General features: G+C 40.2%; 1 protein-coding gene across 3 annotated transcripts; it reads right to left on the reverse strand.

The window, feature by feature from the left end:
• Nucleotides 1-580: 580 nt before the first annotated feature.
• Nucleotides 581-23,004, reverse strand: LOC121390055 (E3 ubiquitin-protein ligase RGLG4-like). 3 transcript variants are annotated; one of them, XM_041521764.1, is made up of 6 exons: nt 22,956-23,004; nt 9,027-9,463; nt 7,731-7,831; nt 6,344-6,460; nt 2,475-2,606; nt 581-1,020 (listed from the first exon to the last, which is right to left on the reverse strand). In XM_041521764.1, exons 2-6 carry the CDS (start codon nt 9,415-9,417, stop codon nt 712-714), a joined length of 1,050 nt encoding a protein of 349 aa, XP_041377698.1. In that variant the 5' UTR covers nt 9,418-9,463; nt 22,956-23,004; the 3' UTR covers nt 581-711. The 3 variants fall into 3 exon arrangements, with proteins under 3 accessions (XP_041377698.1, XP_041377697.1, XP_041377699.1); XM_041521763.1 differs by lacking the exon at nt 22,956-23,004 and adding an exon at nt 22,197-22,346; XM_041521765.1 differs by lacking the exon at nt 22,956-23,004 and adding an exon at nt 15,002-15,058.
• Nucleotides 23,005-24,074: the final 1,070 nt, after the last annotated feature.

Below are 24,074 nucleotides of genomic sequence, written 5' to 3' on the forward strand. Positions count from 1 at the left end.
AAATCCACATTTTCAGTAAGCCGAGTTGGAGATCGCCATTAACGCGCGGAGAGCGAATAAAGAGTTACCGTTCTTCTTTGGTGTACCACACGCATACGAAGCAAACTGAAACTGTGAAATATGAAATACTGAGCAGCACTTGTCTAAATCATACTTAAGTGACACTCTGTTTCGAATACTTGATATATCCAATTTTAATAAAAGGTTGTTTCATTGAGATCGCGATATAATTAACATTTTGATACATAAACGTTTTATGGTGGTTTTTCATTTAAAGTGACAGACCCTAGTTTTTAAACATTACAGCGTATTTTTCACAATTTGAGCTGGTTTTTCTTCTTTCTTTTTTTCTTCTTTTTTAAATAATTGAAAACATGCATATAGATTTTATTTTTAAGATTATCCATTTTCATTCATCCGATGTGTTTCTGGTCAGCATAGTGTTTCTAATACCACGAAATGCATTAAAAAAAATATATTATTAAAAACTCACGTACCTCTGAAAAGTAACGGTTATGGAGACGAGTTTTAGTCTATTTCTAAGGGCATTTCACCGTCTCAGCGTCACACTCAACTCTAATTATTGTAACTTTATTCAAATGTGTTACAGGTTTGTAGATTAACCAAACTTAGTGCCCGTTTTCACGGGTTGAAACTAGGATCTGCGCCTTTTAACGTTTGTCTTTCTAAATGACAAGGAGATCAGTAAATTCACATTTTCAGTAAGCCGAGTTCTTTAATAGATTTGAACTGGTCGGGAATCTCCATTAGCGCGTGCAGAGCGAATGAAGAGTTAGCGTTCTTGACGTTCGACGTCACTTCCGAGAAATTCACGAAGTGGAAATTATCAAAAAGTCGGGACGGCAACTTTTGGTCAAACTCATCCATGGTGTCCCAGGGTCCGTCGCCCACGCCCACCATAATGATTGACATGGGATAGTTGGACGCCTCCTCGATCGACTCGATTGTCTCCCTTTCACTCGTTACTTGGCCGTCTGCTACGATGACAAGAATGTTGTACTGCAATAAAGAAAAGCACAAATTTAGTTAACACGTTTAATACTCTGCTGTTCGAGAGCCAGACGGATATTTGAACATTTGCGCACAACGTACACACAAACTAAGTGTTTCAAGTTCAAATCTTACCCTTCACACGTGCTTCGCGATCAAAACAATCGATGCTTTTTGATGCTCTTTTTAAGAGTGGGAACATTAACGCACATTGTGAGCTTATTTTGAGTTTTATATCTCATTTCATTCTATAATTATTGATATTTGAAATGGAATATTCCCCACTTATTTTTAACAGTATATAAACTTAACGTCATTAGTGAAATCGAATATGATCACATATCTGTGCCATCGTCAGATTAAGGAAAGTAGGGTTTTTGGAAATAGTATATATTTATAAATCGTCTGAAATTTAAAAATTGTCACCAGTGGTCTCTCCAGTATTCAGGAAAGGTATGGAGGAAATCGGTAGAGCTAGTTCCACTTATAGGAAGGGATGGTACCTAAGATTTGTAGGGTACAAGTACTTCGAAAATGTCTTGTAAACGACGATGCACCTAATTACTCTGGTAGTTCAAGACGATGACATGACTTGTGATTTTGGATGGCGACCTAAATAAACGGATGACGGATATTACTATCGCTGCCAATGGATGGTGGGCGTATTGTAAATTAGTCTTATGACATGTAGCGAAACTCCTGTGCGAGACCCCTGTGACACTGCTCACTTGAAGGGGTTATAGCAGCTACTGTTAACACTAACTACGCTTTAGCCCTATCAACAACTACAAACTAGAAGATACTTGGGCTAGTTCTAATTCAGAATATCTTAGATTGACCACACGACCACCAAACAAAGATCACGGAATCTTGTCAAAAGAACAATCTAGGGTTTCTGCCGAAGGGTATGAAAGGTAATATTGCTTACTAGTGTTTTCCCTAGCTTGTTTTAGCATCGTGCAGCACCATACCTCAATAGTCTAGCATTATATTGCCTTAATCAGCACCATGCTGCCCTGAGATTAAACAAACCTTTTTCACTAATTAATTCTAAAATTGCCTTTATAAAACACCCAAAAAGGTATTATTAATTAATAAAATATGCCTTTTATATCTTTTTCCATTAATTTATTAAAGCAAGTACATAAATTACATTAATGTTTATTTCAATTAATTTTTGTGTATTTTTAATGAAAAACAAGTGCCCAGAAAATGGTGAAAATGCCCCAAAAGTGTTTGGTCTACCATACCTTCCCAAATTTCTAGGGAAATCACTACTTACATTTCTTTTAACTTTTAGAACTGATGTTTAAAATTTGTTAAAGTACATGAAATGCTGTGTTTAGTTTTTAAATATTTCAAACCCAGAACCACCTTGCAGGATCACTTACGATCTGTTATGTTTTATTATACACCATCAAAATATTTTCTGACAGAAAGCCGGCAATCGTAAATTCACTTACAGTTTTGGCAGCTTTGACAATGCCGATGGCCTGGCGAATGAGGGGCGCGAAATTGGTTGGTCCGCTGAGTCGGACACGTGGGGTGATGTTGTTGTATATCTGTAGCACCTCTTTGAAACTTTTACATAAACCCTGAAAAACAATTCAGCTATCAGTACTGATATATATATATATATATATATGTTATAAATCTAGATACAGACCCTCTTTAAAACTTTTACATAAACACTGAAAAACAATTCAGCTATCAGTACTAATAGATAATGTTATAAATCTAAAAATAGAGCCTCTTTGAAACTTTTACATAAACCCTGAAAAATAGTTCAGCTATCAGTACTAATAGGTAATGTTATAAATCTAAAAATAGTCCCTCTTACTTTTACATAAACCCTGAAAAACAGTTCAGCTATCAGTACTAATTTGTAATGTTATACATCTATAAACAGAGCCTCTTTGAAACTTTTACATAAACCCTGAAAAACAGTTCAGCTATCGGTACTGATATATATGTTATAAATGTTATTAATCTAGACATATAAACTCTGAAACATTTATATAAACTGTCAGTACTGATAGATAATGTTATAAATCTAGTTATAGAACACCTGAAATTTTACATAAACCCTGAGAAGCAATTCAGCTATTAGTACTGATAGATAATGTTATATATCTAGAAACAGAACCTCTCTGAAACCTTTACATAAACCGAGAAAAAAGTTCCGCTGTTAGTACTCATAGATAATGTTATAAAATTATATAGAAGTAGAACTTGTTTGAAATCTTTGTGCCTACAGCAATCTAATTAAAATTAGCTCCACTATTACATGTGGATGTAACAGCAGCCAGTTGGAGCTCATGTCCACCAATCAAAACCTTACTTGCAGAATCATGCCAGTAATTTGAAAATAATTTGAAAATATTCCGAATTATTCTGAGGGTATACGATATGTTTCATGTGAACCAGTAGAACTAATTTTAATCGGATTGCTAACAACACTGCATAGTCTCCAATGTCCAGGGGTAATATTTCGTCTGTAAATAATAATTTAAATATTGACCAATCACACTTCGCCTTTTATAACGTTATTTGGGAGCATACAAATTCTAAAAATATCGGGCGAGTCTATTCTAGTGGCCGCAGTACAGCGAACCATACCAATACGTACGGGATGGGTTATCAGTCTTCAATTTTACATTAAAAATTATTTATTTTATAAAATAAAACATGTTTTAAGGCATTCGTAATTAACACGAAACATGTCGTATACCCTCAGGATAATTCGGAATGTTTTCAAATTATTTTTAAATCACTGGCATGATTCTGCAAGTAAGGTTTTGATTGGTGGACATGAGCTCCAACTGGCTACTGTTAGATCCACATGTAATAGTGGAGCTAATTTTAATTAGATTGTGCATACAACATCCCTGACAGTAGTTTTATACATTTGAAATAATGTTATTGTATATCTGTTTGAAACGTTTACATAAACCCCCAAAACACATTCAGTTCAGTTACACGAGTGTATGTCATCACAGCTGTAAGCTTTATCCTGTGCAAGTTTGGGTTTCTAAGCAATCTAATTAAAATTAGCTCCACTATTACATGTGGATCTAACACCAGCCAGTTGGAGCTCATGTCCACCAATCAAAACCTTACTTGCAGAATCATGCCAGTGATTTATAACTAACAACACTGCGTAGTCCCCAGTGTCCAGGTAACATTTCGTCTGTAAATAATAATTTAAATATTGACCAATCACACTTCGCCTTTTATAACGTTATTTGGGAGCATACAAATTCTAAAAATATCGGGCGAGTCTATTTTAGTGGCCGCAGTACAGCGAACCATACCAATACGTACGGGGTGGGTTATCAGTCTTCAGTTTTACATTAAAACTTATTTATTTATTTATAACAAAAAAACCTAAATCATTCTTCAGTTTTACATTACAAATTATTTATTTTATAAAATAAAACATGTTTTAAGGCATTCGTAATTCACACGAAACATGTCGTATACCCTCAGGATAATTCGGAATTTTTTCAAATTATTTTTAAATCACTGGCATGATTCTGCAAGTAAGGTTTTGATTGGTGGACATGAGCTCCAACTGGCTGGTGTTAGATCCACATGTAATAGTGGAGCTAATTTTAATTAGATTGGGTTTCTAAGCAAGTCATGGACTGGCAGTTCTCCTACAGGCCGTCCATGAAGGATGAAACACCCTGTTATGGATATTCTAGATGAGTGGCAGTCCTACAGGCGGTGCACGGGGGTGGGGGGGGGGGACATTGCGTTACGGATCTTCTAGAGAAGTGGCAGTCCTACAGGCGGTGCACGAGGGGCGAAACATCGTGTTACGAATATTCTAGGGAGTGGCAGTCTTCCTACAGGCGGTGCAAGATGGATGAAACATCGTGTTACGGATCTTCTAAGGGAGTGGCAGTCCTCCTACAGGCTATGCAAGATGGCGAAACATCGTGTTACGGATCTTCTAGAGAGTGCCAGTCCTCCTACAGGCGGTGCAAGATGGCGAAACGTGTTACGGATCTTCTAGACACTGACAGTCCTCCTACAGGCAGTTCAAGAGAAAAGACACATTGTGATACGGATCTTCTAAAGACTAGCAGTCCTCCTACAGGCGTTTCAAGAGGGACGAAACATTGTGTTACGATCTTCTAGGGAGTGGCAGTCATCCTGCAGGCAGTATAAACGGGACGAAATATTGTGTTACGGATCTTCTAGGGAGTAGCAGTCGTCTTACAGGCGTTTCAAGAGAGACGAAACATTATGTTACGCTCTTCTAGGGAGTGGCAGTCATCCTACAGGTGGTGCAAGAGGAGCGAAACATTGTGTTACGATCTTCTAGGGGAGTGGCAGTCGTCTTACAGGCGTTACAAGAGGGACGAAACATTGTGTTATGATCTTCTAGGGAGTGGCAGTCGTCTTACAGGCGGTGCACGAGGGGCGAAACATCGTGTTACGAATATTCTAGGGAGTGGCAGTCGTCTTACAGGCGTTACAAGAGGGTCGAAACATCGTGTTACGATCTTCTAGGGGAGTGGCAGTCATCTTACAGGCGTTACAAGAGGGTCGAAACATCGTGTTACGATCTTCTAGGGGAGTGGCAGTCATCTTACAGGCGTTACAAGAGGGTCGAAACATCGTGTTACGATCTTCTAGGGGAGTGGCAGTCATCCAAAGGACGAGCACCTGATAGTTGATTGTGGATGCAATCACGGTTTTGTCTAAAACATCCTTCAGATTCTGCCTTGTGCAGATATATGATTTTGATTACAGTATACAGTTTTGTTATTCAGAATTAGTAAGGCCAACTAATAGATAACATTACCGACGTAAATCTAGAGATAGAACCTTTTTGACACCTTTACACCGGAAAAAAACCAGTTCTGAAATTATGTTTTTGTACATGTAATGTAATATATCAGTAGCACTTCTATGAAACTATTGCAAACAGTTCATCTAATATCAGTACATCTATATAGTCAGTAAAATATGTTGTTTTTTTTTAACTTTGCATTAACCCTACAAAATATCTACAATTCATCTACATGCTGTATAACGTTATACATTTAAAGCACCTCTTTGAACACTTTACTCAAACCCTGATTATGAAACTTGTAGGCCATATTAGTAAGCCTACTGTTTGTTTTTGTTTTGTTTCCTTTTCTTTATTGTTGTTGTTCCTCTGTCCTCCTCTTCTTCTGCTTCTTCGTCTTCTTCTTCTAGTTCTTCCTCTTCCAAGGACAATAACGTACGCAGTTACAGAGTAAACTTTAGGTGTTACAGTTTGAGAAAATGCAAAACAATCTTTAAAAATGTTAAAAGAAAAAAATACCCTACTTACATCAGTCTTGAGAGAGAATATGGATTTGTCGCGAGTGGTCATGTCTCCAAATCCAAACGCTGGAATAGCGCCATCACTGTCGAATGGCTCCAGGGTCTCACCCAACACAGCAATAACCTGTAGACACAAAGAACAATTTGAAAAAATGTTCTTTAAAGCTGTACAGCATTCTACTACACAAGATATATTATTTTATAATTTTCAGCTTTTCACTTGATGTCGCCTTGCTCAGACTTGCTCATTTATCACCAACCTACATGTACCCACTAACGAATGCACACCGTCTCATTTTATTTGATGCACTCACTTGAAACTCGCTCGCTCGTTCGTTCGTTTGTTCCGTTAGTTAGTCTCAGTCACTCATTCGCCTACTCCCGGTTATTCTAACTGTCTCAATCACCCAAAAACATTCACTCATTCTAATTCACAAAGTCATTCACCAACTTACCCACCCACTCGATCACCCAAAAACATTCATTCATTCTAATTCACAAAGTCATTCACCAACGTACCCACCCATTCAATCATCCAAAAACATTCACTCATTCTAATTCACAAAGTTATTCACCAACTTACCCACCCACTCAATCATCCGAAAACATTCACTCATTCTAATTCACAAAGTCATTCACAAACTTACCCACCCACTCAATCACCCCAAAAACATTCACTCATTCTAATTCACAAAGTCATTCACAAACTTACCCACCCACTCGATCACCCAAAAACATTCACTCATTCTAATTCACAAAGTCATTCAACAACTTACCCACCCACTCAGTCATTCAATCACATGATTCACGTATACGTCCTCGAGTCCACTACGCACAATCCCCCCGTCACACACACACACACACACCCCACACACACATACACACACCCACACACACACGCACACACACACATACACACAGACACACACACAGACACACACACACACACACAGACACACACATACATACACACACACACACAGACACACACATACACACACACACAGACACACACACACATACACACACACACAGACAGACACACATACATACACACACACATACACACACACACAGACACACACACACACAGACACACACACACACACACACACACATAGATACACACACACACATACACACACACACACAGACACACACACACACAGACAGACACACACATACATACACACACACACAGACACACACACACAGACATACACACACACACACACACACAGACAGACACACACACACACACAGACAGACACACACATACACACATACACAGACACACACACACACACACACACACACACACACACACACACATACACACACACACACACACACACACACACACACACACACACACCTGCCACACTCCAATGTACCTTTTGATAAGGGTTTTGCTCATTTGGTTCAATGTCATGGAGACATTTTCCTCCAAATGTCTTCTTCCCCTGTTGGTAGTTGCTGGCTGTGTAGTCAACACCTAGAGAAAACAAACATATTCTTCTATAATTTCGACTTTTCTACTCCAAATGAGTGAAAAGACGGTTTTCATACTTTATACTGTTATTTAATTTTATTAGATCCTGGAATAAAATGTACAGCTGATTGTAATATCAGGGTTTCTGCCAGAGGGTAAAACGGGTATGGTGCCATACCCAAATGTTTGGCAGATTTATCATTACTGTATGCTTTTCTTAACCCTAATACTAAACTTAACCCATTTTCTTTCTTTGGGAGGCCTCCCATACGTCCTGTTGACTGTGGTTGAATTTTAATTCCATAGCGCCATACCCAAAAATTTCTTTCTGGCAGAAACACTGAATATCAAATGCTTCTAGTCGACATATCTATACTGAGTCATGTATAATAAGCCTATAACCATTGTGCCCAAATACAGACATCCAAGGGAAGGATAGAATGTTCATGGGTGAATGGACAGACAGATGTATGAACTAATAGATGCAATAATGGATAGCGGAAGTAATATTTAAGAATGATAATCGGGCAGTCAAGAATGGACACACATACATACTGAGATAAGCATTGTGTGTGTGTGTCTGGACGAACGAAGAGACAGACAGACAGATAGAAAGATTAGATATTTGAGACTCAACAAAGTTGAGATTACAGTGTTCGAGACCTGCCTTCTTGATGGCGGAACTGACTTCCCCCAGAGTTGTAAATTCCTAAGACACCTTGACAGACACAGACAGACAGACAGACACATAGACAGACAGACTGACAGAGACGGACTGACATCTGAGACTCACCAAGTATGAGATTACAGTGCTCGAGATCCGCCTTCCTGATGGCAGAACTAACTTCCTTCAGAGATGTAATGTCCTAAACTACCATCTTGACAGGTAAACAGTCAGACAGACACACAGACAGACAGACATAAAAACATACAGACAGATATTTGACACTCACAGTGTTCCAAACCCGCTTTTCTGATTTGTAAACTCCTAAACAACCACCTTGACAGACACAGACAAACAGACACACTGACAGACACACACACAAACACACACACACACACAGAGAGAGAGAGAGAGAGAGAGAGAGAGAGAGAGAGAGAGAGAGAGAGAGAGAGAGAGAGAGAGAGAGAGAGAGAGAGAGAGAGACAGACAGACAGACAGACAGAGACAGAGAGAGATTAGACATCAGTGACTCACCAAAGATAAGATTACAGTGTTCGAGACCCGCCTTCCTGATGGCGGAACTGACTTCATCTAGAGAGTTGAACTCCTCCGCCACCACCTTCAGGTCGGTCGTGTTGAAGATCTGCATCATGCTGTTGGCGTGACGGGACAACGGCGCATGCTCGGCCCTTTCCGCCATTGTCTTCGTCTGCTGTGTGACGGTGATGCGGTCCGCGCGGTCCACGTCATCAAAGACCCGCTGCGTCATCGTGTGCGTCTGGAACGAGGTCTGGGTTGTGACGATCTCCTCCTCCACGATCACTTTCTTCGTGACGTCAATCTTACGTCTGTGTCTCGTGCAGACGAGGAGCAGGATCAGAACTACGACGACGATAATCAGGACTTGGAACCAGTCGACGTCCATCGTGGATTATTTCTAATATTAGCCTTGTTTATTGAAACAGAAATATCTGAAAATATAGAAATGTTTTCTTATGTTACGTCCATCTTGGAATATTCTAATATTAGCCTGGTTTAGTCAACAAAAAACAAATATTTGAAATTATAGAAATGTTATGTTATGTAATGTAATTGGACCCCGTTGACGTCTATCTTGGAATATTCTAATATTAGCCTGGTTTAGTCAACAAAAACCAAATATTTGAAATTATAGAAATGGTATGCTATGTTACGTCCATCTTGGAATATTTTAATATTAGCTTGGCTTACTACACAAGAAATATGTACTTACAACCCGTTGACGTCTATCTTGGAATATTCTAATATACTAAAACGCAAAAGAAACGCAGGTTCTCATTAAATTGGATATAAAATATTAAAAAAACAAAACGAAATGAAGATTTCAACATTTATTTTGGAGCTACACCAATTCGGCACACATTGGTGTTGGAAATTTTTGATTGAATTCCTTTTTGGCTATTGTTTCATGTCATAAAGTAGGGTGGGGGTCCATGTTAAAAATGTGAAAGAGACGACCTGTAGCATTGTCAAAGTCAGTATCGCGTGTGACCACCCTGGGCATTCAAACAGGCAGTGCAACGTCTTCTCATTGAGTTGACAAGCCGTTGAAAGAATGCCTGAGGGAGTGAGTTCCATTCATGGACCAATGCTGCCTCCAGCGCCTGCATATTCTGAGGTTGTCCGCGAGCCTGAAGGCGACGTCCGATTTCATCCCAGACGTGTTCGATAGGCGCCATGTCCGAGATAAGGCTGGCCACGGCAACGTTGGGATGTTGTGCTGAGCCAGCAACGCCTGTGTTGCCCTGGCAGTGTGCGGCCTGGCATTGTCTTGCTGCAGCAAGCGCACACGTGGGTGAGCGGCAAAGAAGGGAACGACGTGATTGTTGATGACGTCATTTTGGTACACGGCGGCATTAACGCGTTGTCTGAACACATGAAGTTGTGTTCTGTGGTTGAATGAGAACCCACCCCACACCATCAACACTACCCCCGCCCCATCGGTCGGCCTGCAGAACGCAGCAGTCGGAGTAACGTTCATGTCGACGTCGCCATACTCGGATTCGGCCATCAGCGTTGGAAAGATTGTAACGGCTCTCATCAGTAAACAGAACTTGTTGCCACTGGCCACGTCGCCATCTTTGATGTTGTTGCGCCCACTGTTGACGTTGTTGGCGGTGCCGAGGGGTCAATATTGGTCCCACATAAGGACGGCGGTTACGGAGTCCTGCTGCCCTCAGACGGCGTCGGACTGTATCGGCGGACACTGGACCACGTGGACCACGCACCTGGTGAGCGGTGTTAGCTGCTGGCAGCATCCGATTCCTAAGGTGGGTCACCCGGATGTACCGGTCTAGGGCTGCGGTTGTCACCCTCGGGCGGCCGGTGCGTGGTCGATCGTTCACAGATCCAGTGATTTGGTGACGTTGAGAAAGGCGTGCGATTGTCGAAACATGACATCCCAATTGTCTGGCTACAGCAGTACGGGTCTGTCCGGCTTGCAACATCCCGATGGCCATATCTCGCTGGAGTTGCGTCAGTCGCGGCATTTTTAAAATGTGATTCTGTTGTCTGTCACTACTCAAATTGAATTTATGCGATTAAATCCAGGTGTGTAGGCTTTATAAGCATTTCAATGAGTGTGTTTGCACTGGATTCATGATACGGATGATCCAGCACGTGCAAACAACGTGTTTTGAGAATTCGTGACGTCACACAGGTAATGAAATTGACACGCAGGTGAGACTGCGGTGTGGGTGTGTGCCATGTCCTTTAACACAGTTGAGGTTCAATTCCACCAAAGATACTGCTTTACAAAGTGCAATTCTTTCGCATTTTCAGGACCTGCGTTTCTTTTGCGTTTTAGTATATTAGCGTGGTATAGTCAAGAAGAAATATTTGAAATTATAGAAATGGTATGTTATGTTACGTCCATCTTGGAATATTTTAATATTAGCCTGGTTTAGTAAACAAAAAATATCAGAAATTATAGAAATGTTATGTTATGTTACGTCCATCTTGGAATATTCTAATATGAGCCTGGTTTAGTCAAACAGAGATATCTGAAAGTAATTAAATGTTATCTTATATTACGCCCATCTTGGAATATTTTTTAATATTAGCGTGGTTTAGTCAAACAGAAATATCTGAAAATATAGAAATGTTATCTTATATTACGTCCATCTTGGAAATTTTAATATTAGCGTGGTTTAGTCAAATAGAAATGTCTGAATTATAGAAATGTTATTCTATGTTACTGGACCCAGTTGACCAGCATTTTGGAATATTCTAATATTAGCGTGGTTTAGTCAAGAAGAGAAATGTCATGTTATGTTACTGAACCCAGTGGGCGTCCATCTTGGAATATTTCAATATTAGAAATGTTATACAATGTTACTGGATCCAGCTGACGTCCATCTAGGAAAATGTTTAATACTAGCCTGGCTTAGTCAAACAGAAATATCTGAAAATGAAATTAGACCCAGTTGACACCCATCTTGGAATATTAAATAATAGCCTTATCTTTTTTTTTAGAGGAAACCCGCTGTCGCCACATAGGCTACTCTTTTGCGACAGGCAGCCAGGGATCTTTTATTTGCGCTTCCCACAGGCAGGATAGCACAGACCATGGCCTTTGTTGAACCAGTTATGGATCACTGGTTGGTGCAAGTGGTTTACACCTACCCATTGAGTCTTGCGGAACACTCACTTAGGGTTTGGAGTCGGTATCTGGATTAAAAAGCCCATACCTCGACTGGGATCCGAACCCAGTACGTACCAGCCTGTAGACCGATGGTCTAACCACGACGCCACCGAGGCCGGTTTTAATAACATATAATACCAAGTGTTCCGTATTTCTTTCTCTCAATATATATGTACTGTCAATGTTTAGCGTATGTATAAGTTTACTGGGGAAAAGAAAGAAAGACGTGTTTTATTTAATGACGCACTTAACATTTTAATTACGGTTATTTTGCGTCGGACATATATATGGTTAACGACCACAGATAATGAGAGAGGAAACCCTTCGTCGATACTCCGCAGCAATGATTTTTTTAATATGCACCATCCCACAGACAGGATAGTGCATACCATGAACTTTGTTACACCAGTTGCAGAGCACTGCCTAGAAGGAGAAATAGTCCAATGGCCCCAACGACGGGGATCGATCTTAGATAAATCGTGGGTTGGTTTATGGACAGTATTATTAGTAAATATTAGATATAAATATTGACGAACAATGCCGTCTATAATACAATTTGAAAACCTGAGTAAAAAGCCACGTACCCGGAATTCCGGTTATCCCAGATTTAGAAAGTTTCTTGCTTTGAAATAACTTGTATGTGGGGGTGGAATGTTGAGCTCCCGCGATAACTGCTATATCACGGTTCGACATTGATACAGAATATTTGCTACCTGCTTTTTACGCAGTATCAACAAAAGTTTACAGTGAAGCAATGTTTTATTAACGTTACCTTTTCTCTCTAGTACTCTTGTGTTGCCCTAGACGTGTTGGCGTATGTTGACTTAGGTCGGTGTAATAAAATATACTCAGAGGAAGAAATAAAGGCACATTTGGTATTGAAGACCAACCCCATGTTCCGCCAGCAAACATTTCGCTAACGTTCGCGAATTATTTGATTGGTTCTCGACGTGGCCATTTGGTTTAACGTGAAGCGCATAAACCAGTCTAGCGGACGTTTGTTTTCTGTTCAGTCTGGCTGAACTCAGCCCAAATTCCAGTCACTATTAGCATATCGTTATGTCTTCATAAAGTACACATGTAATATGGGTTTAAATGTCAAATGATGTAAGGTTGAATGTCAGGAACACGGTTAATTATGCCTGACGTAATAGATGAGGGTGTTAGTTGCAGTTACTCTTATCTTGTTAGTATTGGTGTGATCCTGAGGGTGGGTCGTAGCCCAGTGGTAAAGCGTTCGCTAGATGTCCGGTCGGTCTGGGATCGATACCCGTCGGTGGGCCCATTGGGCTATTTCTCGCTCCAGCCACGACTGATATATCAAAAGCCGTGGTATGTACTACCCTGTCTGTGGGATGGTGCATATAAAAGATCCCTTGCTGCTAATCAAAAAGAGTAGCCCATGAAGTGGCGACAGTGGGTTTCCTCTCTCAATGTGTGTGTGTGTGGTCCTTAACCATATGTCTGACGCCATATAACCGTAAATAAAATGTGTTGAGAGCATCGTTAAATAAAACATTTCCTTCCTTTTGGTGTGGTCCCTTAGTTTGTTTTCATCAGTATATGTTTATGTAGCCTACTAAGCAAACAAATTGTGAGGCCATCTTTGAAAAATGTGCTGTTTTCTGTAATCCCACGCACTATTGTATTAGTGGGTTTCGAAGGCGGGACGTAACCCAGCGGTATATATAGCGCTCGCTTGATGCGCGGTCGGTCTGGGATCGATTCCTGTCGGTGGGCTCATTGGGCTATTTCTCGTTCCAGCCAGTGCACCTTTACTGGTATATCAAAGGCCGTGGTATGTGCTATCCTGTCTGTGGGATGGTGCATATGAAAGATCCCTTGCTAGTAATGGAATAATATAGCGGGTTTCTGTTTCTGCATTCGATGTGACTATCATCACTGCGTTTGCATATTCCTATCAAATTTAGACCTTATTTCTGAAACTGTATCGCTGGCTGAAACATTGTTTGGTGCATTAACATTATATTACTTCAGAACAAAAAGTTTGTTTTTTTAACGACACCACTCGAGCAAATTGATTTATTAATAATCGGCTATTGGATGTCAAACATATGGTCATTTCTGACACAATCATAGAGACGAAACCCGCTATATGTTTTCCATTAGTAGCAAGGGATATTTTATATGAACCATCCCACAGACAGGATAGCACATACCACGGCCTTTGATATACCAGTAGTGGTGCACTGGTTGGAACGAGAAATAGCCCATTGGACCTATCGACAGGGATTGATCCCAAACCGACCGCGCAGCGAGCGAGTGCTTTACCACTGGGCTACGTCCCGCCCCTACTTCAGAACACGCTTGTGAAAAGACATCAATTTTAGTACAAGGAATCCACCGACAAATGTTCATCCCATATCCGTTTCTTCGGGAAGTTGTGGACTGGGGCAGTCTGCTTACCTCCCATCATATCCTGATAATACGTACGTTTGGACTAAATCCATAGTTGGTGGTAATGTTTCTTACGATCGAGACTCGCAGAACAGCACAACACGAGCCTTGTCGTGTGTGTTTGTATCGGGGAGATGGTACAACCTACAGATAACGTCTCTAGAGATTTTGCAATTTCACCGGTAAGCTCACCCACTCTCATTAGTAGCAAGGAATCTGTTATATGCACCATCGTCCCACAGACAGGATACTGATAGGGATCGATCCTAGCCGTAAGATTAGTATATCTGTGTCAAAACAGACACCACAGAATTAGTATGAATACAGTGCAGGATGAATCGCGATTTTTGTTTTCTTCATAATTGGCTTCAAGTAGTGATGTAACCATCTCTGGATCTTATGAATTCACCTCTGTGACTTCCTTAAATCCTCCAACTGTTTCTTTCTTCCCTGGAATTGGCCACTGGCGATGTCAGAGGCTAAGTCTGGGGTGGGCGTGCCTGAACCTTTGGGATATGGGCACGTTAATAGAGTTCCCTTCCATCTACCTACACCCTCCCGCCCCGGAGTTGGCCACTGGCGATGTCAGAGGCTAAGTCTGGGGTGGACGTGCCTGAACCTTCGGGATATGGGCATGTTAATAGAGTCCCCTTCCTTTCCCTTCCAACTGTTTTGTTCTCATTCACATGAGTATACACTTGTCAGATAACATCTCTGCTAAGTCTTGCTTGTTCACTCCCAATGATAGAAAGTTTGTCCAATTGCTTGGGAATGAATCATGTTGAGAGTTGTGGGTTCGTTTGTGTCTGATGTTAGCTTTGAGGGAATGTCCTTTATACCTGCCAACAGTCACATCAATTCTGCTAACATTTTCATTGAGGCATATCACTGACTTCATAAATGATCTGCAAGAACAGATTTATATCCTGTAGGCAAGCTTCCATTCATGGCAGCAAGTGCAACTGGTACTAACAGTAGTTCCAAATTAACAGTCACATCAATTCGGCTAACATTTTCATTGAGGCATATCACTGACTTCTACGATTTCACAACCTTGTTTCCAAGAACCATTTAACCATTCCTGGGTATGATTGAGATCCACTTGGTTAAGTTGTGGTTGGTTCATTTAACCAAATATGTCCATTGTAAAGTTCTTGAAGAATTTCTGGAGTAGACATTACATTTCTGGCTCATCCAGCGTAGTTTGTATGAAGAAAAATTGTAACATCCTTCGGAAGCAATAGAAGCAATATATGTATAGTAATTTACGCTGATCCCTAACAGGTACAACAGGAGAATGCACACCAGTTCCATATACTACCACCAAAACTGCACTTGGATTGTTTTTTGCTGAATGGATGAACAACATCTCAGCACGAAATATACACCGGCTGCTGGGTGTCAAACTATGGTATCTGCTTTTGAGCTGAAGGAGAAAAGCAAACCATATGATTGTGGAATATTTTAGTTAATAGAATGTTCACCACTTCATCGAAGTGATATTGTGATTACGTAATATTCGACAGGTTCACTTTCAGAGCAGTATCGTGTTCTTCTAAGCTTAAGTTACCGGCCTCGGTGGTTTCGTAGTTTAGCCATCGGACATAAGGCTGGCAGGTACAGGGTTCGCAACCCGGTACCGGCTGCCACCCAGAACGAGTTTTAACGATTCAATGGGTAGGTGTAAGGCCACTACATCCTCCTCCTCCTCTCTCTCTCTCTCTCTCTCTCTCTCTCTCTCTCTCTCTCTCTCTCTCTCTCTCTCTCTCTCTCTCTCTCTCTCTCTCTCACTAACCACTAACAATTAACAACTAATCTACTGTCCTGGACAGACAGACCAGATAGCTGAGGTGTGTGCCCAGGACAGCGTGCTTGAATCTTAATTGGATATAAGCACGAAAATAAGTGAAATGAAATGAATGTGTTCTTCAAAGGTATTCATCAAGTTGTGGAGAAATAACTGCCTTGATGCATGTTGTAGTGTGTTATTGTGTATTTAACTCACATGACAGCCCACCTGTATTTGTTCTACCGATTCTACAGCTACTCAACCCTCCCACCGCTAGTTCAGTGGTTGTTCGTGTGGTACGGGGATATTTGCAAATGAAAGGAATGTTTGTTTAACGACACCCCAGCACATTTTTAATGAATCTCTACTTGGTAACAAATACTAATCGCACGTGTTAGCTTTATTATTTTGTGTGTATACATGTATACCCAGGGGCGTCCAGAGAAATGTTTTCTAGAGGGGTGCAGGACACGTTAGAACATAATACAATACAAGGTACGTGTACACATAGAACAATAAAGCTAACATATACTTTGACTGACGAATATGTTATATGTCTAAAACCATTTTCAAGTTCAGATCCGAGGGTGTGTGTGTGTGTGTGGGGTGGGGGGGGGGGGCATGCCCATGTTTCCACCCTAGGGCTCGAACTTAACGACGGCACCAACGGCAATTGCCGCCGTTGAGATATAAATTGCCGTAGGTATCACCGACGGCACTTTTGTACCATCGATAAAGCTTCTCAACAGTGACAAAGTGTATACACCTGGTGTACATTATCTGCCAATGTTTAACATTTGCATATTTGAAATATGTATATATACAGCAAAATAACCCTTTAATCATGTGTCATATTTGCTGCAAATATCACTTTTAAAAAAATTGCCATAGGTAGACTCAAAATTGCCGTCAATGGGCTGTTTCACCATTGGAATTTATTTTTTTAAAATTGCCGTGGGACACAAATACTTAAAGGGACATTCCTGAGTTTGCTGCAATTTTTAAAATGTTATCGACTAACAGAGACTTTCTTATGATTGTAATTACATATCAAATATATGTTTCTCCATAAAATATTAGTGGCTGTATATTAAACGTGTTTCTGATCGTTCTAATATTTGTACTAGGTTAAATTTCATTTTATTTCCTAAAATATTATTTTTTCGTACGTACGAAATTATTTGAAGACAAAATCCAGTTTGGGCTTCTTATACATATTAAGACGACCAGAAACACATTGAATATACAGACACTGATAATCTAAACAAAACAAAAAATATTTAATTTGTAAGTTTAATCGTAGAAATATTTTATTACTCAGAAAAATCTTACAATGCAGCAAACTCAGGAATGTCCCTTTAAGTTCGAGCTCCGCTACCCGAAGGAAAAAAACGATAATTCTTTCTCTCTTTTGTTGTAATTTTAGAAGTAACCCTTTATCAATGTGTCATGACCCGTTTATGTTTTTTATCGTCTGCCTAAAAGGGTGAAAGTTTAATCGGTAGAACAAATACAGGCGGGCTGTCATATGAGAGACACGCCATGTTTGTTTTTTAGATATCATACTCGATCAATATGTGCAGGAAGTGTGGAGTCGGAGAGAGATTTTTAAAAATATACATTGACTGTGTTCTTAAAGGGACATTCCTGAGTTTGCTGCACTTTTTAATATGTTATCAACTGACAGAAACTTTTTAATGATTGTAATTACATATCAAATGTATTTTTCTGCATAAAATGTTAGTGTCTGTATATTAAACGTGTTTCTGACCGTTCTAGTATTTGTACTAGGTTACATTTAATTTTATTTCCTAAAACAATTTTTTTTCGTACGTACGAAATTATTTGAAGACAGTATCTAGTTCGGGCTTCTTACAAATATTAAGACAACCAGAAACGCATTGAATATACAGACACTGATATTCTAAACAAGAAAATATATTTAATATGTAAGTTTAATCGTAGAAATATTTTATTAGTCGGAAACATCTTACAATGCAGCAAACTCAGGAATGTCCCTTTAAAGCTCCTGTGTCGCCCCATCCCTGGGAAAAACAAAACAAAACAAAACAAAACACAACAAAAACAACAACAACAACAACAACAAAAACATAAACCTAAATAGAGGATTCGTCACGAGTTGCTTTCAATATGGAAAACATCAACGGAGTCTATGTTAATCGCTATTTGTCGAAGCTTTGCACGAGTAGCGAATTCTATTTATCTTATAGCACTTCTAAAATAACATTTGAATTCGATATTTAGTAAATCAAAGTTCTGAAGTCACGCCCATTGGGCTATTTCTCGTCCCGCTATTTCTCGTTCCAGACAGTGCTCCACAACTGGTATAACAAAGGCCGTGGTATGTACTATCGTGTCTGTGTGATGGTGCATATAAAAGATCCCTTTCTGCTAATCGAAAAGAGTAGTCCATGAGGTGGCGACAGCGGATTTCCTCTCAATATCTGTGTGGTCCTTAACCATATGTCCGACGCCATATAACCGTAAATACAATGTGTTGAGTGTGTCGTTAAATAAAACATTTTCTTCTTTCCTTTAACTAAATCTCATCAAGACGTTACGCTCAGGTATATTAGTCTTGTTGGCTGTAAGCAAATGACCCAATGACAGCAAAACTTTATTAACTGAGTTAATACTGGTAAATATAAAATGGGTTTATGACATGGATATAATAAATAAGTTATAGGATAAAACGTTTTAAAACCACACACACACGCGCGAAAGAAAAGAAGAAATTAATCAGGTCCACAGTTTTAAACTTTGCTAAAGTTTGTTTTGTTTAACGACACCACTAGAGCACATTGATTTATCAATCATCGGCTACTGGATGTCAAACATTTGGTAATTTTAACATATAGTCTTAGAGAGGAAACCCGCTATACTTTTCTATTAATAGCAAGGGATCTTTTATATGCACCATCCTACAGACAGTATAGCACATACCACGGCCTTTTATATACCAGTCGTGGCTGGGAACGAGAAATGGCCCAAATGGGCCCATCGACGGGGATCGATCCTAGACCTACCGCGCATCAAGCGAGCCCTTTACCACAGTTTTAAAGCTACAATCTCGACTCACTGTATTAGACCATGTAGCTGTTCTATTCAAAATTCACTTTATAAATAACAAATTAAGATGTGCCTAAAATTAACAAATTACGGCTTTAACAAATAATGAAGTGTGTTGTTAATATCGGTAAATATCAGCTGTGCTTCTCGTCGCCATTTTTATTTAATTGTTCAACTAAACAAGTCAGGAATGTCCCACTCTAAAAAAAAGACGTTTGTTTTGGTTAACGTCTAAGGTTTCCAAGAGTACTCGGGCACGGGTCGAGTCCAGCAAGACTCGAGTCTATTCACAGGACTCGAGTACCCGTACAAAGTGGAATACAATGATCAACTATAATACAATGATCAATGTTGGACAATAATTTCAGCAGTAGATAATCAACGATATAAGTTACACAATAGTTGTATACTCATGCGCTAGTTTCTCTTTTTAAACAGTCCGTCACAACACTAAACATATCAACCAGTTTCTAAATGCAATACAATGGCATGATTTGGTATCCATGTTCAGCGCTGGAATGAAGATCCGTAATGCTATTTTAGTTTATTCCTTAGTCTCATTATCATCTAGAGTAAGTGTCGGGTACTCGGGTCTGGGTCGAGTTTGATCCTCGAGTACTCGAGTCCAATATTTTGGACTCGTGGGGGCCCTATTAACGACACCACTGGAGCACATTGATTAGTTATTCATCGTCTATTTGATGTCAAACATTTGGTAATTCTGACTCGTAGTCATCAGAGGAAACCTGCTGCATTTTTCCTAATTCAGCAAGGGGTCTTTTATATGCACTTTCCCATAGACAGGAAAGCACATGCCACGGCCGTTGACCAGTTGTGGTGCACTGGTTGGAACGAGAAAAAACCCAATCAGGTGAATGAATGCATGACCCACCCCCAAAGCGTGAATAATAAGGCCAACAACGAATTTGGACATTTCTACATCCTAGTTACAATGCAGTGGCGGTAGCAGGTTTCTTCTCTCATTATCTGTGTGGTCCTGGACCATGCCTCACACGCCATATAATCGTAATAAAATTTGTTGAGTGCGTCGTTAAACAAAACATTTCTTCCTTCCTAGTTACGATGCAAACACTACCATTACAAGCAACACAAATCAAAGTAGGGCCATAGGCGTACGGTCTCCCATTTTGCCCGAATCTGGATAACTACATTTAATCATATTAACATTACCACCAAACAGCTATTATGGGGTTGCGGATGAATCACTACGGATTTTCACATGAATTACAACTAATTTTCAGAATAGAATGGTGGAAATACATGGTAGAAAGGTCTCAGGTTAGCACATTTTTCTCGAATATCTGTATAACTTTTGCCCGAATTTGAGGTTTCGCGCATTAGGGGGGCGCATGTCCCGAAATGCAATGTTCTGCATTCTACAAGTACAATTCATCTGTGCCTTAAGATTTACTATCAATAATATTTTTGATTCAGAATTATTGGGGGGAGGGGGGGGGGAGGGTAGGGGGCACGCTAGCTCTAGCTTCGCCGTGCCTGAAAAGGGCACTTCAATAGAAGTTTGGTGTTCGTGAAATAGAAAAAACTATATACATGTAAATGTGGGCACTTGATATATCGTTTAGGTCCATTCCTATGGAACCCCTTGCCTAGTTATTAAGACAAGATACGCCCTGCAACATGTATACAGCATATTATTTTAATGTTTTTTCCTCTCCATTCACCAGATCAATCCCCCCTCCCCACACACCCCACACCCCCTCCCCAACACACACAAACACAAACACACACACACACACACACACACACACACACACACACACACACACACACACACACACACACCCTGCTAAAACAAATTTCTTTTTAATACATTTTCCAGGGGAGCATGTTTAGCCACTGCTAAAATTCCTGCACACGCGCCTGTCACCTTTGGCGCGAATATTATATATTCCACCAATAATTTGTATCCAAGTCACTCGTGCATAAAAAAAACCGCGCGCGGTTTACATTGATATTCATCCGTGCTCTACATATGTATTAAAACAACTATATAACATGAGAACTGTGTAGAAACAAAACACCAATGAATACATAAATGTCAACATATCTCAATTAATTTCACCCCAGATGTGTTAATTTGCTACCGCATATAAAAGTAGGCCTATTTTTCCTTTTGACCCGACGACACTGCTTTAATAAAAAATGTTATATACAACAGAAATATGGGGGGAAAAAATTCCATTGTACATATATAATGGTCACGGTTGAACCATTTCGCTGACCTGACATATTTGTTGTGGCCTTTCATCATAACATCCATTCATCATTCAATAAACCTAGTTTTTGTTTTGATATATCTTTGTTTTATTATTTTCACATATTCGCTTATTTGACGTGGGCGAGATTTTATCATAAATGGGGTAACATTGAAGATGAGAGGAATCCGTATATATATGACGACATGCAGCACAGTACTCATTGAGATGATGGCGTGATAATATCTAGTTACATTAAACATTGTTTTGTTGTTCTTCTTTTCTTCCACAATACAACAAAAAAACCTCAACATAATATATTACTGATTTCAGATCAGGGCGTTGGCAGCAACTTTCCGATCTAGGATTATCAAAATAATTATCGATCAACATATCAAGATTTACGTATAAATATACGCCACACATTTAAGTGCATCGCTATATCTGTTGTACAATCTACGAGAAACCACTTAAATGTTAACACTTACCTCGAGCGTTGAACGTCACCCGGTGCGAAAGTGAAGGGAAATAATTTGCCAATCGTTAACGTACACGTGTCCTCGTTAGCTGAATCGCGTTATTAAACCGAGTGCAGCCTCCATGACCGTACGCATACGTCTCGCTCCGGTAAATCAGGTATTCCGCTACCTGGACAGCGGGCCGATCAAGGTCAACTCGACAGGCTATGTAGGAAAAATAATCTGTTTCGGGTGGCGGTAATTACCAGGCGAAGGCTCACTTGGTGGATTTTTTTTCTATCCAGTAGTAAGATTAATATGTGACCTTCTCAACTCACTATAAAATTACCGGCTTCGGTGGTGTCATTGCCTGATGCGCGGTCGGTCTGGGATCGATCCCCGTCGGTGGGCCCATTGGGCTATTTCTCGCTCCAGCCAGCGCACCATAACTGGTATATCAAAGGTCGTGGTATGTGTTATCCTGTCTGTAGGATGGTGCATATAAAAGATCCCTTTCTGCTAATCGAAAAGCGTAGCCCATGAAGTGTCGACAGCGGGTTTTCTCTCTCAATATCTGTATGGTCCTTAACCATATGTCTGACGCCATATAACCGTAAATAAAATGTGTTGAGTGCGTCGTTAACTAAAACATTTCCTTCCTTCAATATATTGTTTCTCTGTTAGTATTATTATATTTGTCAGTTTCAGTAGCAAGGTGTGTGATGAGAGACGGCATTTAGCTACAAGTAACGTTAAGATCTCTTGCTCCTAACGAGGGACGGGATTTACCTCAGTCGGTTGAGTGCTCACTTGAGGTGCTTGCGTCGCAGGATCGAACCACCTCGGTGGATCCATTCAGCTGATTTCTCGTTCCAGTAGGTGCACCACGACTGGTATATCACTCTTCTGTCTGTGGGATGGTGCATATAAAAGATCCCTTGTTGCTGCTTCTCTCTCTCTCTCTCTCTCTCTCTCTCTCTCTCTCTCTCTCTCTCTCTCTCTCTCTCTCTCTCTCTCTCTCTCTCTCTCTCTCTCTTTTTCTCCTTCCAGTGCACCACAACTATCCTGTAAGATTGTGCATATAAAAGCTCCTTAATTTTGCTACTAAAGGAAAAATGTAGCGGGTTTCCTCTGTAAGACTATATCTCACAATTACCAAATGTTTGATATCCAGCAGCCAATGATTAATAAATCAATGTGCTCTAATGCTCTCTCTCTCTCTCTCTCTCTCTCTCTCTCTCTCTCTCTCTCTCTCTCTCTCTCTCTCTCCCCCCCCCCCCCCCACCCCAAATGTCGAACTAACCACTAACAGCCATATGTTGTGGTGTTGTTAAACGAATATGCTTTTCCTTTTAATTGTTGAAAAAGTCTTATACTTGTACTACACATTACTTACAACAGCTTGCAAATTTAATCTACAGTAGCCTGGTCGATATTCCTTCACAACATACGCTTCGTCACTTATTAATGAACACATACACACACACACACACACACAAACACATACATACATACATCTGTCACGATATATAGATTTTTGTAATCCACACCGAGTACTATTTAAGGTTATTTTCCTATATTACGGGGCAAAAAACGGGGGGGGGGGGGGGGGGGGGGGGGGAGGGTGTGTGTTAGCGCAGTAGACCCAGTAGTAAATTCTCGCCAGGTGTGCGATGAGTTACTGGATCAACCGTACTCGGTTTTTTTCCCCACCCTGACCTTTGACTGGTGCTGTCCTGTTTTAGAATGAAAAACAGCGTATAAAAATGGCTTCGTAGCCCAGTGATAAAGCACTCGCCCGATATGCGATTGATTCCCGTCGGTGGGCCCATTAAAGACTATTTCTAGTTACAACCAGTACTGCGCAACCAGCGTAACAAAAGTCTTGGAATGCACTATCCTGTTTGT

The sequence above is a fragment of the Gigantopelta aegis genome, chromosome 15 (genome assembly GCF_016097555.1).
Source record: "Gigantopelta aegis isolate Gae_Host chromosome 15, Gae_host_genome, whole genome shotgun sequence".
Classification (NCBI taxonomy): Eukaryota; Metazoa; Mollusca; class Gastropoda; order Neomphalida; family Peltospiridae; genus Gigantopelta; species Gigantopelta aegis.